Source organism: Salvelinus fontinalis, chromosome 26, assembly GCF_029448725.1.
Source record: "Salvelinus fontinalis isolate EN_2023a chromosome 26, ASM2944872v1, whole genome shotgun sequence".
In the NCBI taxonomy this organism is placed as follows: Eukaryota; Metazoa; Chordata; class Actinopteri; order Salmoniformes; family Salmonidae; genus Salvelinus; species Salvelinus fontinalis.
Window position 1 is genome coordinate 21630330 of NC_074690.1, and position 19243 is coordinate 21649572.

The 19243-nt window shown below is 43.1% G+C and overlaps 1 protein-coding gene and 1 non-coding gene across 4 annotated transcripts in view; both read right to left on the reverse strand.

The window, feature by feature from the left end:
- LOC129823920 (phospholipid phosphatase-related protein type 4-like) overlaps nucleotides 1-19243 on the reverse strand; it is a 38152-nt gene that overhangs the window by 315 nt on the left and 18594 nt on the right. For all 3 annotated transcript variants that reach the window (XM_055883037.1, XM_055883039.1, XM_055883038.1), the window contains exons 3-7: nucleotides 18250-18379; nucleotides 17819-18017; nucleotides 14612-14669; nucleotides 12813-12986; nucleotides 1-6656 (exon numbers count right to left, since the gene is read on the reverse strand). The exon at nucleotides 1-6656 is cut by the window's left edge and continues 315 nt beyond it. In XM_055883037.1, the coding sequence (XP_055739012.1) occupies nucleotides 5028-6656; nucleotides 12813-12986; nucleotides 14612-14669; nucleotides 17819-18017; nucleotides 18250-18379 (2190 nt within the window). In that variant the 3' untranslated portion in view covers nucleotides 1-5027. The remainder of the gene's footprint in view (nucleotides 6657-12812; nucleotides 12987-14611; nucleotides 14670-17818; nucleotides 18018-18249; nucleotides 18380-19243) is intronic.
- LOC129824634 (U7 small nuclear RNA) lies at nucleotides 16568-16621 on the reverse strand. The gene has a single exon (XR_008754786.1). It is a non-coding gene; the product is annotated as a U7 small nuclear RNA (small nuclear RNA).

Below are 19243 nucleotides of genomic sequence, written 5' to 3' on the forward strand. Positions count from 1 at the left end.
CTTCTTCTGCCAAACCTGATTTCTTTCTGTAGATATGTTGTCCTACCTACTCTACACTGTAACAGCTTTGTCTGCATGGCAAAGTTACAAAGATTGTATTTACAGTAATAGAAAGAATGAAGAGTTAATCAATTGGTTGATTGATTGATGAATTGAGTAGGTATAAATCAAGGTACCAGCCATAACTTTCAAAAGGTGTCATATACAGAAAATAAGCCTTTAGATACAGTACATATCAAATTACCATGCAGATATGACCACAGTTTAAAGCCATCATGGAAGGTACAAGTATACAGGAAAATATACAACTTTTTCCCTTCAGTTGTCACTGCTAATATACCCTTTGAGATGTAAAAAATATGTGTAATATTTATATAATATCAATTCAGTTTCAATGAAAAAAAAGAAAACCTTGATTATTGATAGAAATGTTCAACAATATCTACATTTTATACATCCAGTCTTACTTTTGTATTATTGTGTACAAACCAGGTATTGGAACCAGCTCAGGGAACAGAACCGAAAACTAGAAATTAACAACATTTTTCAAGGAACAGAATCAGAACCGGGAATGAAAGTGATTTATACTGTTCCGGAACATAACTCTTATTTTAAAAGGATGGGAACCGTTTAATAACGTTATTTTATGCTCCAAGCATTTTTTTTCTGTCCCACAAAAAAATGATACAAAGTGCCTATGCAAAGCCCTCACTCTGTCACTCAGAAACATATTCCAGTGTCTGCCTGACTGCCAGCTGAAAGTCTTACATTATTATTATTTTTAAAACACTTTGTGGTATCCAATTGGTAGTTACAGTCTTGTCTCATCGCTGCAACTCCTGTACGGACTCGAGAGAGAGGCGAAGGTCGATAGCCGTGCGTCCTCCGAAACACAACCCAACCAAGCCGCACTGCTTCTTGACACAATACCCACTTAACCCGAAAGCCAGCCGCACCAATGTGTCGGAGGAAACACCGTACACCTGGTGACCGTGTCAGCGTGCACTGCGCCCGGCCCGCCACAGGAGTCGCTAGTGCGTGATGGGACAAGGACATCCCATCCGGCCAAACCCTCCCCTAACTCGGACGACGCTGGGACAATTGTGCGCCGCCCCATGGGTCTCCCGGTCACGGCTGGCTGCGACAGAGCCTGGACTCAAACTCAGAATCTCTAGTGGCAGAGCTAGCACTGCGATGCAGTACCTTAGACCACCATGCCACTCGGGAGACCCAGCTGAAAATCTTTGCCTGTGTGTGTACGTGTGTAGGCTACCTGCCCCTCCCCTCTGAAGCATAGGCTACTGCAGCCTACTGACATTACTAGAGTGATTCATAAATTAGGGAGAAACATTTTTAATTGGAGAAGAATGGATTCACATTTTCAATGCTAGTTAAGGATACTATAGTAATTACATTTCACATTGGATTTATTAACTACAAAAAGGTAAGACATGTTTGTTATTTATTATTCTGGTGCCGCTCTGAACACACAAGCTTGCTAGCTAGCTCTGGTCCAACGTTAAGCCAATTCTCGGAAGTTCAAAGACATTCAATGTTCCTAGAAGGCCCTAGAAGGTACAATTCTGTAGGCCTAATTCAGATCATGCATGTCTTAACAAGATGCGCAGTGTTTCAAGCCAAGCCTCCTCCTCCACCCTCTCTTGTTTTCTCCCTACCCGCAAAATTTCAGTCGCATCTCGCACCCTACAGTTGTCTGTCCAATGGAAACACCGAGAGCTCCATAGCAAGCTGCTCTATCCACTGATTGATGAAGTCATTTAAATATATATTTTAAACTTTGATTTCAGAGGTTTAGAAAGGAACATAAATGAACGATATGAACAATATTTGGGGTTCGATCCGGTTCAGAACTTTATTTTGCTGGTCGGAACAGTGGAAAGGAACAAGAAAAAGAATGGTTGGTTCTGTTCAGAACAAAACGATTGGAAAATAATTTCAGTTTCAACCTCTGGTACAAACACAAACAAGCTCAATACATTAATTACACTTCTCAATACACTTCTCCCAGTCATATTTAACGTTATAACTACCTTTCTAAGTTGTTTCTATTGAACATGCCATACGAATAAAGGCATTTTAATTAATTATATGAAGAGTGCCTTGGTCCTCCTTTCTTTTTGATGACCAATTTACCCCTTTCACCAAAGAGCACCTTCTGTCTACCAAATGTACTATTGTGTACCTTAGTAGCGCTTCCCTTCCTCCTCTTTCTACATGAATTATCTTGGTAATCCAAATGCAACTGGCATGACCACTGTAAAAACGAGTGTAAACACTATTGTAGCTATCTCAGGTGTCATGAGTAAAGGTAGTGTTCTATGCACATAGCACTGTATATCAGGGATCTCAAACTGAAGGCCCGCAGGCAGCCCACAAGACCATTTCATGTTGTCTAACCTTGATTTAACCTTATTAAAGACAGAATGTGGACCCAGGTGAAATGGCTTTGAGACCCCTGATGTATATGAACAGTAAGCTCTTGGCACCATTATATAGGTATCAGCATATCAGAGGCTGGTGGGAGGAGCTATATGAGGACAGGCACATTGTAATGGCTGGAATGAAAAAAAATGGTTTCCATATGTTTGATGTGTTTGATACCGTTCCATTTATTCCATTCCTGCCATTACAATGAGCACATCCTCCTATAGCTCCTCCCACCAGCTTCCTCTGCAGCGTAGTATACTATATGTACTGTATTGTTGAATGGCCCTACCTTTGCACAACAAACTGGATAAAAATCATTGAAAGGTTTTCATTGAATAATTATATTGTTCAATGGCAGCATATAACACACATAGGGATCCTCACATAGAGTAATGTTAGAATTACAGTGCCACTAACCAATGGTAGTGTTAGTAATGTTCTTTTTTCACTTACGTAGTTTGGATACTGAGTATGACTTGTTTACTGTTCTCTTGTGGGAGGGAGAGGGATGCTATTGCCATTATACAACCTCTCCTCAGTCCTGAATCGTGCATGGTTCATTATAGCCCAAGGAACACTAATGTATGATTGATTTTGATCTAACAGCAACCAAAGTTCCCAGCACAGGCTCTGCTGCCACATTGTCCAATCAGGAAAATCAAACTGGACAATTAAATCAATTATTGTGCGCATATCAATGAACCAGGAAGAGCAGCCTCTGCCGAGAGCGGTTTCCCTTTTATGTCACTCATCAATAGATACATTTACTTAAAAATCATTTGAGTGCACAGTAAGTAGCATTAACAACTTGTACAGCTGTTAAACATTTTGCAGAAAAAACTAACATTTTCTTAAACTACCATACAGGTTGCTAATAGGAAAAAGGTCACTGTATCAAAAAACAGCGAATACTTGTTAGTATACTTCTTCAAAGGCAATACAGGATGCAAAGTGTAAAGTCCCTCTTGAATTTCCAGTCTTTAAGCAAAACTAATTTGATTAAGGTACTGTATCCACTGCTCCTGGTAAGCAATTATCTTCCATAGTTAATCCACTGCCCCTAGAAATATATTGTCTTACATACTGTATCCACTGCCCCTAGAAATATAGTGTCTTACATACTGTATCCACTGCCCCTGGTAGTCTATTAACATACTTCATTTGCTGCCCTTGTAAGCTAAGAAAAGCATATTATACTGTTCGAGGGATCCAATGTGTGGATAAAGCACAGGGAAAAACTGGTGTGTTCACAGCGATAATTAGGGTTGCAAAATTCTGTTAATTTTCCCAAAATTCCCAGGTTTTACGGAAATCCCAGTTGGAAGAACCCTGGAGTCGTGAGGGAAGTCAACCAGGATTTCTGGACAACCCGGGAATTTGGGGAAAGTTGACGGAATTTGCAACCCATGGATAATATTTGGTGATTTCTTAAAACATTGCTCTGTTATAAATCACCTGCCAAACCAATTCATATCCCGCAAAAGTTCTAAAAACAACAACATTGAATAAACACATATTTGTTAAAATAGACTATCAATAATTAGTAATAAGCCAATGAAGACATCTGAATATTGTTGCAGATCAATCGGAGAACTATAAATATGTACATAGCAAAAAATATAAACATTTCTTTTCACAATTGTCATGGTACTGTATGTATGAAAGTGGTCTTATGAAAAGCCCCTCCAGCGTTGCTATGCAGTGCAACACCCAATCACGGTCACATTACACAAGGATATTTATATGTTGCTGAGAAAGAGCACAGAACATCAATGGAAAAGGCCTAGAAAACATCATGTCCATCAACTTAATAAATAACTTGCACGGTTCATTGGCATCAAAGGCTCTTGCAGGTTGATAACAAATAGTATCAAATTCGAAGTTCAAACCACTATAGCCATTGTATTAAAAGAGTTAGTACTTGTGCTTGTCAAATGGATGAAAGTTTATGTGATGAAATAAGGGTTGAAAGGTGTGCGCAAAATGACTTTGTGGCAATTATTCCAGCATCTCCTGCATTCTTAAAGGACCATTGTGTGTGATAGTGTTTCTTTTTCAAATCAAAAAAGAACCATGGCGCGGCTGGTGTGTAAAACCTGCGAATTCAGACAAACAAAGAGGTGTAATGGGTTTGCACTCAAAAATCTGTCACATAAAGCTTACTTCATTATTTAATGTTTAAAATATATATATTTTTACTGTATTTCTCAAAGAACACACACAATACATTTAATCTGGTCCTATCAAACCAAGTCTAACAATAAACTGCTGAAAACAAAAAAAATCTGATTTTTGCAGAATGGAAAAACACTGTAGTGGCCTTCCTGTACTAGACACACTGAGCTAGCTAATGAATGATGACTTTTAGAATGGCACTGGAAAAGGTAAGCCAGCCCACTTAACACCACTGAATCCATGATGGATTTGATAATATACAGTCGTAGCTGAATGTGTTCAATGGTCCTATTGTGGGTTCCAGACTAGACCCAGTGTAGAAGGCCACTCATGGGGGGACAGATAGGCCACCACATGGGCGGTAAGGGGGAATGGTAAGGGTAAGGGCTGACTGGGGCAGCTGTTCACTCTCTATAGGCCAGTCCCAGGGTGGGGGGCGGTGTGGGCGATGTCCCTTTGAAATAGTTCCTGGAGTTGTCTGGACTCTGACCTCTATCCGGGAGCAGGATGATGTTGCCTTTTCTCCGCAGGGTGGACTCCCTGCTGGAGGCGATGGAGAGGGTCTCGGAGGCGGCCTCGCTTCCTCCTCCTAGTCCCTCCACAGGGGTCACACGGATGGTGGTGATGCCTTGGTGTGGGTGGTGATGGTGGTGGTAGTGAGGGTGGTGAACGTGTGGGTGACCGCCTCCCCCACCGCCACTGCCACGCTCGCTGCCGGTGTCGGTGCCCGTCTGGCTCCTCCTGCCATCAAAGGAGCCGTAGCCGTCCTTGAGCGAGTCGCAGCTCTCCGAGTCGCGGTTGAGGTCGTTGAGCTCGAAGGCCTGGCGGATGCTGCCACGCTGCTCCTGGGGCTTCCACCTCCAGGAGCCACTGCCGTCCGGAGGCTTGATCACAGGCTTGTTCTCTGGATGGGCCTCCACCCTTACAATCCCTTGGCCGGGCTCCTGGTCCATCAGGGCCTTGTACTGGATGGAGCCTGTGCAGCTGACCACGCTGCCGTCCTCGGAGCTCTTGGGGCTGCCATGCTGAAGCAGACCCTGCTGCTTGGACATGGTGATGACCTGCATGATGCGTGGCTGGTTAGTTAGACTGTTAGTCCTGCAGGGGGCGCCATCCTTCAGCCACTTGGAGCGAACCGAGCCTCCCCCACCAGGAATCCCACCGCCGCCATAGTTATCCTCCCTGTCGTCATCATCCTCGTCCTCCCTACTGGAGGTGCCGCTGTTGACGTGCTCCTGCGTCTCCTCTGGGATGTGGACGAGCTGGGAGGAGCCTGGCCGGGACTGGATGGACACGCGGGCCCCCCCTGCCAGGCCACTGCTGCCCCCGTTGTGGGGGAGGTGGTTGGACAGTGGCACGGTGCTGGCTGCCAGCTTCATGTACTGGGCGGGGATGTGTCCCTGAGCACGGAGCTCCGCCTCCAGGCCCATGGCAGATGGCTCAGAGCTGCACCTCAGCTCCATGGTCCTCTGAGGCGAGGAGGAGGAGGACGTTGAATGGTGGCGTCCCACAACCACCCCACTGTCCATCACCTGAAGAGAGAGCTTGCGGTTCTCGTTCTTGCTCTTCCACTGAGACAGCAGCTGCTTGGAGCGCGTGGAGTCCATGGAGGAGTGGATGCTGGCGTGGCGGCGAGGGACGCGGTGCTCCTCGGGTAGTGAGCCACCATGTGACCTGGGTAACGTGCTACTGTTAAAGGTCACCAGACAGTCCTGTTTACCCATGGGACTCGGCGGGGTGATGCACTCCAAGTCGGCGCTGGCCCTCTTCAGATTATTCAGGGAGCTGGACTCACGGCAGGAGGGCACCCGGGTCAGGATGGTCTCGGGGTGGGCCGCGGTGAGGCCGTCGGCGGTGCTCACGCTATTTAGGCTGTTCATGCTGTTGAGGCTGTTGAGCTGCAGGTGGCGACCTGCATTCTGGCTGACGTTGGGCACAGTGTTGCTCCTGGGGGGCTCGCGGAGCGGGGGAGGCTGGGGTTGCTGTCTGGATGTGTCCTCACTGGGCTGGAAGTTACCCACTGCATACAGACCCTGAGAAGAGGAGAGACCATGACAGCATTCATTATTGGTTCAACTTATCTATAACCTATATCTCCCTCTACCTACTGTATCTATCTACCTACAACTGTTTAAAATAAGTCTATTTTGGGAAGACAGCATTCATTATAGGTTGAATGACCTATCCTGAACTACCTCTACCTACCTTTCTATTCCTACTATGTCTATATCTACCTATAACAAAATGGTCTTAGGCGTCTCGAGACAGACATTATAATAACATTCCAGGATTCCATGACGTTTTTTCAAGCACTATTGAAGCACAGTGAATATACAGTATCTGACACAATAAGACATAAATAGCCCAACCAAGAGCCAAGAGCCATTTGTTCAACAGGAGGACTGCAAGATTGTGACAGTAGATTTGTCTTGGTCATTGAGTTAGATAGAATGCAGTCCAAACTAAACTGCATTACTGTTGGGGTAAATTACCAGTAGCACGATCATAGCCACAATCATAGCCTCAAGCACCTCTGATTGAAGAATATTAAATGTGAGGATATTGCATGGGTGTGTGTAGGCGGTGTGTCGAGTGCGTGTGGGATGTGCATATGTGGTATTTATAACTTGCTATGATTCAGTACAGTCAAAGATGGAAGTGGATTTTTACAGCACATTGCTGAAAGGGACAGTATCTTTCCCAATCGTAATCATGTTATGTACCTGCACAAGCTAATTCAATGCACATTTCATTTTCTCACATTTCCATTACCGTATAGCCTACTTACCATATAGCCTACAATATTTAAATAATGTTCAAACATTGATACACTCATAAACTCAGCAAAAAAAGAAACGTCCCTTTTTCAGGACCCTGTCTTTCAAAGATAATTAGTAAAAATCCAAATAACTTCACAGATCTTCATTATAAACGGTTTAAACACTGTTTCCCATACTAGTTCAATGAACCATAAACAATTAATGAACATGCACCTGTGGAACGGTTGTTAAGACACTAACAGCGTATAGACGGTAGGCAATTAAGGTAACAGTTATGAAAACTTAGGACACTAAAGAGGCCTTTCTACTGACTCCGAAAAACACCAAAAGAAAGAGGCCCAGGGTCCCTTCTCACCTGCCTGAACGAGCCTTAGACATGCTGCAAGGAGGCATGAGGACTGCAGATGTGGCCAGGGCAATAAATTACAATGTGTGTACTGTGAGATGCCTAAGACAGCGCTACAGGCAGACAGGACGGACAACTGATCGTCCTCGCAGTGACAGTCCACGTGTAACAACACCTGCACAGGATCGGTACATCCGAACATCACACCTGTGGAACAGGTACAGGATGGCAACAACAACTGCCCGAGTTACACCAGGAACGCACAATCCCTCCATCAGTGCTCAGACTGTCTGCAATAGGCTGAGAGAGGCTGGAGTGAGGGCTTGTAGGCCTGTTGTAAGGCAGGTCCTCACCAGACATCACCGGCAACAACGTCACCTATGGGCACAAACCCACCGTCGCTGGACCAGACAGGACTGGCAAAAAGTGCTCTTCACTGAAGAGTTGCGGTTTGTCTCACCAGGGGTGATGGTCGGATTCGCATTTATCGTCAAAGGAATGAGCGTTACACTGAGGCCTGTACTCTGGAGCGGGATCGATTTGGAGGTGGAGAGTCCATCATGGTCTGGGGTGGTGTGTCACAGCATCATTGGATGGAGCTTGTTGTCATTGCCGGCAATCTCAACGCTGTACGTTACAGGGAAGACATCCTCCTCCCTCACGTGGTACCCTTCTTGCAGGCTCATCCTGACATGACCCTCCAGCATGACAATGCCACCAGCCATACTGCTCGAACTGTGCGTGATTTCCTGCAAGACAGGAATGTCAGTTTTCTGCCATGACCAGCGAAGAGCCCGGATCTCAATACCGTTGAGCATGTCTGTGACCTGTTGGATCGGAGGGTGAGGGCTAGGGCCATTCCCCCTAGAAATGTCCAGGAACTTGCAGGTGCCTTGGTGGAAGAGTGGGGTAATATCTCACAGCAAGAACTGGCAAATATGGTGCAGTCCATGAGGAGGAGATCCACTGCAGTACTTAATGCAGCTGGTGGCCACACCAGATACTGACTGTTACTTTTGATTTTGACCCTCCCTTTGTTCAGGGACACATTATTCCATTTCTGTTAGTCACATGTCTGTGTAACTTGTTCAGTTTATGTCTCAGTTGCTGAATATTGTTATGTTCATACAAATATTTACACATGTTAAGTTTGCTGAAAATAAACGCAGTTGACAGTGAGAGGACGTTTCTTTTTTTGCTGAGTTTATAATAGCATGAAATAAATTGCTCAAAACTAGTGCATCCTGTTCTCATTCATAAAGATAATTGAATACCTCTAACACCCTATACAAAAGCGCAACAGGACTCAACAAACAAGATAGCGAAACATGTCAATATTCATTACATCCATCAATATACAGACAGACAATTTTTTATCACCTTATATCAGAGAATAATCAAATCAAATCAAATGTAATTTAGCAATGTTAATGCAGATGTAGCAAAATGCTTGTGTTCCTAGCTCCGACATTGCAGTAATATCTAACAATTCACAACAATTCACACAAATGGAATTAAGAAATATATAATATTAGGACAAGCAATGTCGGAGTCCAGAGTATAAATACAGTATATACAGTTGAAGTCGGAAGTTTACATACACTTAGGTTGGCGTCATTAAAAATAGTTTTTCAACCACTCCACAAATTTCTTGTTAACAAACTATAGTTTTGGCAAGTCGGTTAGGACATCAACTTTGTGCATGACACAAGTCATTTTTCCAACAATTGTTTACAGACAGATTATTTCACTTATAATCCACTGTATCACAATTCCAGTGGGTCAGAAGTTTGCATGCACTAAGTTGACTGTGTCTTTAAAAAGCTTGGACAATTCCAGAAAATTATGTCATGGCTTTAGAAGCTTCTGAAAGGCTAATTGTGTCACGCCCTGACCATAGTTTGCTTTGTATGTTTCTATGTTTTGTTTGGTCAGGGTGTGACCTGAGTGGGTATTCTATGTTGTTTATCTAGTTTGTCTATTTCTATGTGTTTGGCCTGATATGGTTCTCAATCAGAGGCAGGTGTTTGTCGTTGTCTCTGATTGGGAGCCATATTTAAGTAGCCTGTTTTGTATTGTGGGTTGTGGGTGATTGTTCCTGTTCCTGTGTTTGGTGTTCACTATTCGGGACTGGTGCGTCTTCGTTCATTTGTCGGTTTATTGTTTTGTTCTTGGTTTCAAGTATTCTAATTAAAATGAATACACACCACGCTACATTTTGGTCCTCTTCTCTTTCTCCTAATGATGGACGTGACAAATTGACAGTATTTGAGTCAATTGGAGGTGTACCTGTGGATATATTTCAAGGCCTACCTTCAAACTCAGTGCCTCTTTGATTGACATCATGGGAAAATCAAAAGAAATCAGCCAAGACCTCAGAAAAAACATTGTAGACCTCCACAAGTCTGGTTCATCCTTGGGAGCAATTTCCAAACACCTGTAGGTACTACGTTCATCAATATAAACAATAGTATGCAAGAATAAACACCATGGAACCACGTAGCCGTCATACCACTCAGTAAGGAGACGCGTTCTGTCTCATCGAGATGAACGTACTTTGGTGCGAAAAGTGCAAATCAATCACAGAACATCAGCAAAGGACCTTGTGAAGATGCTAGAGGAAACAGGTACAAAAGTATCTACATCCACAGTAAAATGAGTCTACATAACCTGAAAGGCCGCTCAGCAAGGAAGATGCCACTGCTCCAAAACCGCCATAAAATAGCCAGACTACGGTTTGCAACTGCACATGGGGACAAAGATCTTACTTTTTGGAGAAATGTCCTCTGGTCTGATGAAACAAAAATAGAACTGTTTGGCCATAACACCGTAACATCGTTATGTTTGGAGGAAAAAGGGGGAGGCTTGCAAGCCAAAGAACACCATCCCAACCGTGAAGCATGGGGGTGGCAGCATCATGGTGTGGGGGTGCTTTGCTGCAGGAGGGACTGGTGCACTTCACAAAATAGATGGCATCATGATGCAGGAAAATTATGTGGATATATTGAAGCAACATCTCAAGAGATCAGTTAGGAAGTTACTGCTTGGTCGCAAATGGGTCTTCCAAATGGACAATGACCCCAAGCACACTTGGGGTCATTGGAAAAATGGCTTAAGGACAACAAAGTCAAGGTATTGGAGTGGCCATCAGAAAGCCCTGACCTCATTCCTATAGAAAATTTGTGGGCAGAACTGAAAAAGCGTGTGCGAGCAAGAAGGCCTACAAACCTGTCTCAGTTACACCAGCTCTGTCAGGGGGAATGGGCCAAAATTCACCCAACTTACTGTGGGAAGCTTGTGGAAAGCTACCCAAAACGTTTGACCCAAGTTCAACAATTGAAAGGAAATGCTACCAAATACTAATTGAGTGTATGTAAACTTCTGACCCACTGGGAATGTGATGAAAGAAATAAAAGCTGAAATAAATCATTCTCTCTACTATTATTCTGACATTTCACATTCTTAAAAAAAGTGGTGATCCTAATTGACCTAAGACAGGGAATTTTTACTAGGATTAAATGTTAGGAATTGTGAAAAACTGAGTTTAAATATATTTGGATAAGGTGTATGTAAACATCCGACTTCAACTGTATCCAGCAATAGTTGAATAGGATGGCTATGACTAGAATACAGTATATGCATATGAAATGGGTAAAACATGTCTATGTCTATGTACATAGGGCAGCAGCCTCTAAGATGCATGGTAGAGTGACCGGGTGGTAGTCGGCTAGTGACAGTGACTAAGTTCAGGTCAGGGTACTGGGTGGAAGCCGGCTATTGATGTCTATTTAACAATCTGATGGCCTTTAGATATAAGCTGTTTTTCAGTCTCTCGGTCCCAACACTGATGCACCTGTACTGACCGCGCCTTCTGGATTATAGAGGGCTGAACAGGCTGGGCATCGGGCGGTTGATGTCCTTGATGATCTTTTTGGCCTTCTTGTGACATCGGGTGCTGTAGATGTCCTGGAGGGCAGGTAGTGTGCCCCCGGTGATGCGTTGGGAAGACAGTACCACCCTCTGGAGAGCCCAGCGCTTGCAGGCTGTGCAGCTGCCGTACCAGGCGGGGATTCAGCCCAACAGGATGTTCTCAATGGTGCATCAGTAGAAGTTTGTGAGGGTCTTAGGGGCCAAGCCGAATTTCTTCAGCCTCCTGAGGTTGAAGAGCCGCTGTTGTGCCTTCTTCACCACACTGTCTTTGTGGGTGGACCATTTCCAGATTGTCAGTGAAATGTACACAGAGGAACTTGAAGCTTTTCACCTACTGCACTGTGGCCCCGTGGATGTATATAGGGGCGTTCTCCCTCTGCTGTCTCCTGAAGTCCAAGATCAGCTCCTTCGTTTGAATGGTTTCAATAAGATTAATCTTTAGATTAGTGCTCTCCAAACCTGGTCCTAGTGACCTATCGGGTATGCAGGCTTTTGTTCTATCCCAGTGCTAACACACCTAATTCAATTAATCAATTTGACCTGTTATTTCATTGACTAGATGTATCAGCCAGGTATGTTACAACATGGACTAGAACAAAAACCTGCACCTCCTGTCGGTCTCCAAGACCAGGACTGAAGAGCCTAGGGATGTGTCCGAAATGGCACCATTTCCCCTATATAGTGCACTTCTTTTGACCAGAAAACATAGTGCCCTTTATAGGGGATATGGTGCTACTGGCAGAGCAGCCTACATCTACAATAGTAGAGTGTATCACCAGGTAGTGTCCATGGACCAAGACTTATAAGATCAGTGATCTAATGGAGATATACTAGATTTACTTGAGATGTACTGCAGATGCTGTACCTTAATTTGACCCAGTTTCTCACAAAAGGAAAATAATCCTGTAGATTATAAATGGATTATAATTAATATACATTTTTTGGGGGGGTGATAAAATATTTGTTAGGGCTAATCAAGTCTGACATTTTTAAGGGGAAATTAGCCTTTTTATACCTCAAATGGACTACAAATGTGCATTTCCTGCTGTGCAGATAAATTCCTGCAACAACAGCATGATCAAATTAAGATACGGCATCTGTAGCTCTACTAGAGATCTACTAGAGCATCTCACCAGGTAGACGGCGATCCCTCCTCCGATGAGGAAGCCACAGTAGACGTCGATGGCGTGGTTCTTGAACTGGGTGATGCGGGTCAGCCCACAGATGATGCCACCCATGATGAAGGAGAAGACCAACAGGGGCTTCAGCAGCTTGGAGGATTCTGTCAACGTCGCGTTGAAGTACATCTGGAGAAGAGAGGAGCGATACACTCTGGCATCCATATCAGGAAGTCACCAACTAACTGACTAAAGACTTCCTAGAATGGATTCCGTACAGCTAATAATTCAGCTGTCTCCTATACAGTTATCTATAGAGACTGTAAATCCAGTTTAATTAAGGATTCTACTCTGAACAAATTGTTCTTGTCTGTAGAGAGGCCTGGAATCAATATACTATAAACAAAGGACTTTTAACTTCAAACGGAGGTAGCCACTTGTTCGACACTTGATTTGCATTACGACTGCAGTCCAATTCAATCATTACAAGGATGACTCATGTTTTGGAGAACATTACAACCTTTTACTGCAGTGGGCTGAATCAGCGTCACATGGAGTGTTTATTGGTAGTCTTAAACCAATCTACTTTGAAAAAAAGTATAGACACATGGTTATGGGCTTGTACCATGTCAGATATAGAGTTGAAATGTATTCCATTTTGAGTTTGCATCCCAATATTACACTTTATATACACTTTATATACACCATATATATACAATGTATGTATGTAGACACCCCTTCAAATGAGTGGATTCGGCTATTTCAGCCACACCCATTGCTGACAAGCGAGCACACAGCCATGCAATCTCCATAGACAAACATTGGCAGTAGAATGGTCTTACTGAAGAGCTCAGTGACTTTCAACGTGGCACCGTCATAGGATGCCACCTTTCCAGCAAGTCAGTTTCTCAAATTTCTGCCCTGCTAGAGCTGCCCCTGTCAACTCTAAGTGCTGTTATTGTGAAGTGGAAACGTCTAAGAGCAACATCGGCTCAGCCGGAGAGCGCTACCTGCCTTAATGCATAGTGCCAACTGTAAAGTTTGGTGGAGGAGGAACAATGGTCTTGGGCTGTTTTCCATTGATCGGGCTAGGCCCCTTAATTCAAGCGAAGAGAAATCTTAACGCTACAGCATACAATTACATTCTAGACAACTCTGTGCTTCCAACTTTATGGCAACAGTTTGGGGAAGGTGCTTTGCTGTTTCAGTATGACAATGCACAAAGAGAGGTCCATATAGAAATGGTTTGTTGAGATCGGTGTGGAAGAACTTGACTGGCCTCTACAGAGTCCTGACCTCAACCCCATCGAACACCTTCGGGATGAATTGGAACGCCGACTGCAAGCCAGGGCTAATCGGCCAAAATCAGTGCCCGACCTCACTAATGCTCTTGTGGCTGAATGAAGCAAGTCCCCGCAGCAATGTTCCAACATCTAGAGGAAAGCCTTCATAGAAGCGTGGATGCTTTTAAAGCAGCAAAGGGGGGACCAACTTCATATTAATGCCCATGATTTTGGAATGAGACGAGCAGGTCATGTAGGTCATGGTGTGTACATCACAGAATAATTAAATATAACAAATATAAACACCAGATTTCCTGCGTTTTCTTATTTTTATAATGTTGATTAATTATGAAATTACGAAAAATATGAATAACATTCCACCCATTAGGCCTCTAGAGGGTGATTTTGTTATTTGACTGCAGGAAATACAGTGAAAATCATCGTAGAGCAGCATCCAGTGCACTTGGATGCGTGTGTACCCCTACAGTATGTGTGTGTGTGTGCATGTGTGCTTGTAGCTGGATTACTTACAGAGATATAGACAGCAGCGAAGGCGGCCAGAGTAGCATGCTGCGAGGGAAAGGACTTCCTAGAACGACAGGGGAGGGAGACAGACGTTTTAATCTTCTGCTTGAGAGATAGTGAAACAGACTCTAAAATTAAATCCACCGTAAAGGGTACAACCCATGATCGAGTTGGTTTTATTTGCCCCTCAAATCACTGACCATATTATAAGCAGTTTGAGCACATACGCACAGCAGGCTTTTGTTATAAACCAAGCCTGAGCTAGCTTGCCAGCAAGGAATAAAGTCAACAAATAGCCCTTTATTTACTTTAATAATTGAATGACGACCAATATGATTTCAGGGCTGTGCTATAGCCACCATTTGTCTATGGTCCAGACCCACTTGTCTACTAGAGTTTTCCAAACCCTGCATCATTTGTACAATACAAAAATAGCACCCTTAAAGGAGTTTTAACTGACAACTGAGGTACTTTCTAATATCGATGCCATAGTTAGTGCAAATTAAAACAGGCAAACTTCCCTTCATGAGAGGCTGGACAGAACAGAAGACACACAGTATACATTCCGCATATTGATGAGTAACAGGAAGTGACAGCCGTGGTAAGATCTGAAAATGATAGCTGTGAAACGCTCGGCTGCCTGGGCTGTGTGTGGGTGCAGGCTGGTCTGACACAACATTCCCTGTTTCGTAAGTGCACGAGGGATGAACTGAGTGGGTTGTAGAAACGCCATCTTCAGTTTTCCTCGCTTTCTTCTCATTGCGGTACCAGCAGACCGTAGCTAGGACTGCTACATTGTTCAGTGAGTCAGACACAGTATTCATTAGGTTAAGCCAGTGACTTGGTAGAGAGTGGAGACATTAAGTGCCTTTAACAAACTAATGTCTCTGAGACTGGTAGTGAGTCCCTCCTGAGGTAGAGGCTACTATGGGTGTTTTTCCGCAAGCTAGCGCTGTTCTTAACATTACACTGTTCTTAACATTACACTGTTCTTAACATTACACTGTTATTAACATTACCCTGTTCTTAACATTGCCCTGTTCTTAACATTACACTGTTCTTAACATTACACTGTTCTTAACATTACACTGTTATTAACATTACCCAGTTATTAACATTACACTGTTATTAACATTACACTGTTATTAACATTACCCAGTTATTAACATTACACTGTTATTAACATTACACTGTTATTAACATTACCCTGTTATTAACATTACACTGTTATTAACATTACACTGTTATTAACATTACCCTGTTATTAACATTACCCTGTTATTAACATTGCCATGTTATTAACATTACCCTGTTATTAACATTACACTGTTATTAACATTACCCTGTTATTAACATTACCCAGTTATTAACATTACACTGTTATTAACATTACCCTGTTATTAACATTACACTGTTATTAACATTACCCTGTTATTAACATTACCATGTTATTAACATTACACTGTTATTAACATTACCCTGTTATTAACATTACACTGTTATTAACATTGCTAATGAGCATTTTGTAACATTCTACTGGGCAAAAACTGGTTGAATCAACGTTGTTTCCACGTCATCCCACAAACAAAGTGTTCACTTTATTTTTTTTGCAGAATGAAGTCTACAATATTTACTGTAATATACTGTAGTATTACAGTTTACTATAGTATAAATACTGTAGTTAAAGAAATTGTAGTGTATACTATAGTATGTGTAGTACTGTAGTTAAAGAAATTGTAGTGTATACTATAGTATGTGTAGTACTGTAGTGTTTTTGCACACTGTAGTATACTGTAATATTTACTCTAGTGTTTTGCGGACTGTAGTATACTGTACTATTTATTGTTGTGTTTTTGCAGACTGTAGTACAGTATACTGTGCTATTTACTTTAGTGTTTTTGGGGACATTACTGTAGTATTTACTCAAGTGTTTTTGTTTTATTATCTTTGGCATAGAAGTGGGGGGGCTTTCTCCTTGAGGAAACCTACTGAAGAAATACTAAAAGAGCATATCTTCCATAAGCAGTAGGTCTGAATGGATAGTTCATAGCTTCTGCTCTTTTCTATAACCTACAGGGGACACAATATATTGTCTATACTTGGCATGCAGGTTTCTCATCTACGGATGGCACAAATTGGGATATGGGGGAGTGGAATGAGCAGGGTAAATGCAAATTAAATACTGCAGTATTTACTATAATCTTTTAGTGTTTATGCGGACTGTTTTGTTTTTTCAGATATTTTATTTTGTGGATAATACTGTAGTGTTTAGTATAGTATTTCACAGTATAATACACCATTCTATAATAAGTACTACACATGATCGAGGGATACTACAGTGTGTAGTAAAGTATCCTACAGTATACTACAGTTTCTGTATACTACTACAATATTTTTTACTTTCTGAAGGCACTGTATACTGTTTCAAACTTTACTACATTACAGAGGTATGCTAATGACCATCTGTGGTAACCCACTAGAGATGACCTTGCAGGCCACTTAGAAAGCACAGTTTCAGAGCCTGTGTTCACAAGCTCCAAGGTTAAGTTTGCTCTAGGTTCAAATCTAGGATCAGCTTCCCCTCCACTAGTCCTAATCGTAACTATTAGTGGGGAAAATGCAAAACTGTCTAGGGCAGGGGTGGGCAAATGTTTTGGCTGAAGAGGCCACATCAGGATTTCAAAATTTAGCGCAGGGCTGCACAGATTTTTATTTGGGCTGATTTGTTCATCAAAAGCAATTTAAATGCCAGAAAAAGGGCAGTTATTTTAAAATATACAGGTCCATTATAATTTCAACATACTTTCTGTCAATTTTTAGACATTCAAGAGTGGAGTGTTTTTTAAATAATACCTCCCCCCTTCAAATAAAAATAGTCATACTTCCCGCGGGTCGTATTTTGCCCACCCCTGGTCTAGGTGCAACTTCACCCTACACCTGTTTCCACAGACACAGTGGAGATTATTCATAAATGCTTACTGCCATGGTCAACCACATGTTCTACCAACCATCTAGTTTCTCCTGAGGGTGATAGTGCATTCAAATCTCTATGCATATTTTAAATACATTTTCAGAACAGTCTGGTTTATTGGGCCCGTATCCATAAACTGTCTCAGGGTAGGAATTCTGATCTAGGATTTTCCCTGTCCATGTAATCTTATTTATTATTACTTATTTATTAACGCAAAAATTATCCTAGATCTGCAATCTGACCTGCCAGAGTTGATGACGGCTGGGTCTGCTCCATCAGAACAGATGTCCTCTATGATGAAGGAACTGTCGTCACAGGTCATGTTGAGCGTGGTGTAGTTGGGTTTACACACTGTCAGGAAGTAGGGGGCGTGGTAACCCGTCGACAGCTGGATGATGTCAGTGATGAGAGCCGTGATGCATAAGCCAAATACATGGACCCCTGGTAGAGAGAGATGGGAGGATGAGGGGAGAGACAACCCGCAAAGGTGGGGACAGAAAGAGGGAGAGCAAGGGAGATATTACTCAGCTAATCACCAAAACACCAAAAGACAAAACACTATACAAAACATGTGGCTGTTCACTACACAGGTCCCACAGAGTGTATGTTTTGTGAAGTGAGATACACCATATGTTTTTCAAAATGTCATGATTGAGAAAATACCAAAACTTACCAACAAACCGAACAGCTCGCCGTATATACGAGTTGAAATTGCAGCCGGCTGCATTGATATTGGCCTCTGTTTTGACCCCATTCTTTTTCCTGGACAGACAGCAATACAGGATACCTTCTCCTATCATTATCTACGGAGAGATTTGACAGAAAGGACAGACAGAGTGAGGGTTTAATTCCTGTATGTTGAATAATTGGACCAAATAATTTATTAATAGGAGTGCAATTCCATTCCTGAATTGACTGGAATTTAAATAGCAATGACACTAACTGACAGATAAGTTATTCATAATCTCAGTTATGAGTTGCCTGTGGATAGCAGCAGCTGTTAGGGAAGGAGAGATAGCTAAAGTCAATGCAGGGCTGCTCCACCACCTAAGCCTTCTGCTTATGAATCAGCTAAAACAACTACAGTATGGGCCTATGAGGCAATTACACTGACAGCCTGACAATGAGGCAGCTACACTGACAGCCTGACATTGAGGCAGCTACACTAACTGTCTGCCTGTGGGGCAGCTACACTAACTGCATGCCTGTGGGGCAGCTACGCTAACTGTCTGCCTGTGGGGCAACTACGCTAACTGCATGCCTGTGGGGCAGCTACACTAACTGCATGCCTGTGGGGCAGCTACACTAAACGTCTGCCTGTGGGCAGCTACACTAAATGTCTGCCTGTGGGCAGCTACACTAACTGTCTGCTTGTGGGGCAACTACGCTAACTGTCTGCCTGTGGAGCAGCTACACTAACTGTCTGCCTGTGGGCAGCTACGCTAACTGTCTGCCTGTGGGGCAGCTACGCTAACTGCATGGCTGTGGGGCAGCTACACTAACTGTCTGCCTGTGGGGCAGCTACACTAAATGTCTGCCTGTGGGGCAGCTACACTAACTGTCTGCCTGTGGGGCAGCTACACTAACTGTCTGCCTGTGGGGCAGCTACGCTAACTGTCTGCTTGTGGGGCAGCTACGCTAACTGTCTGCCTGTGGGGCAGCTACAC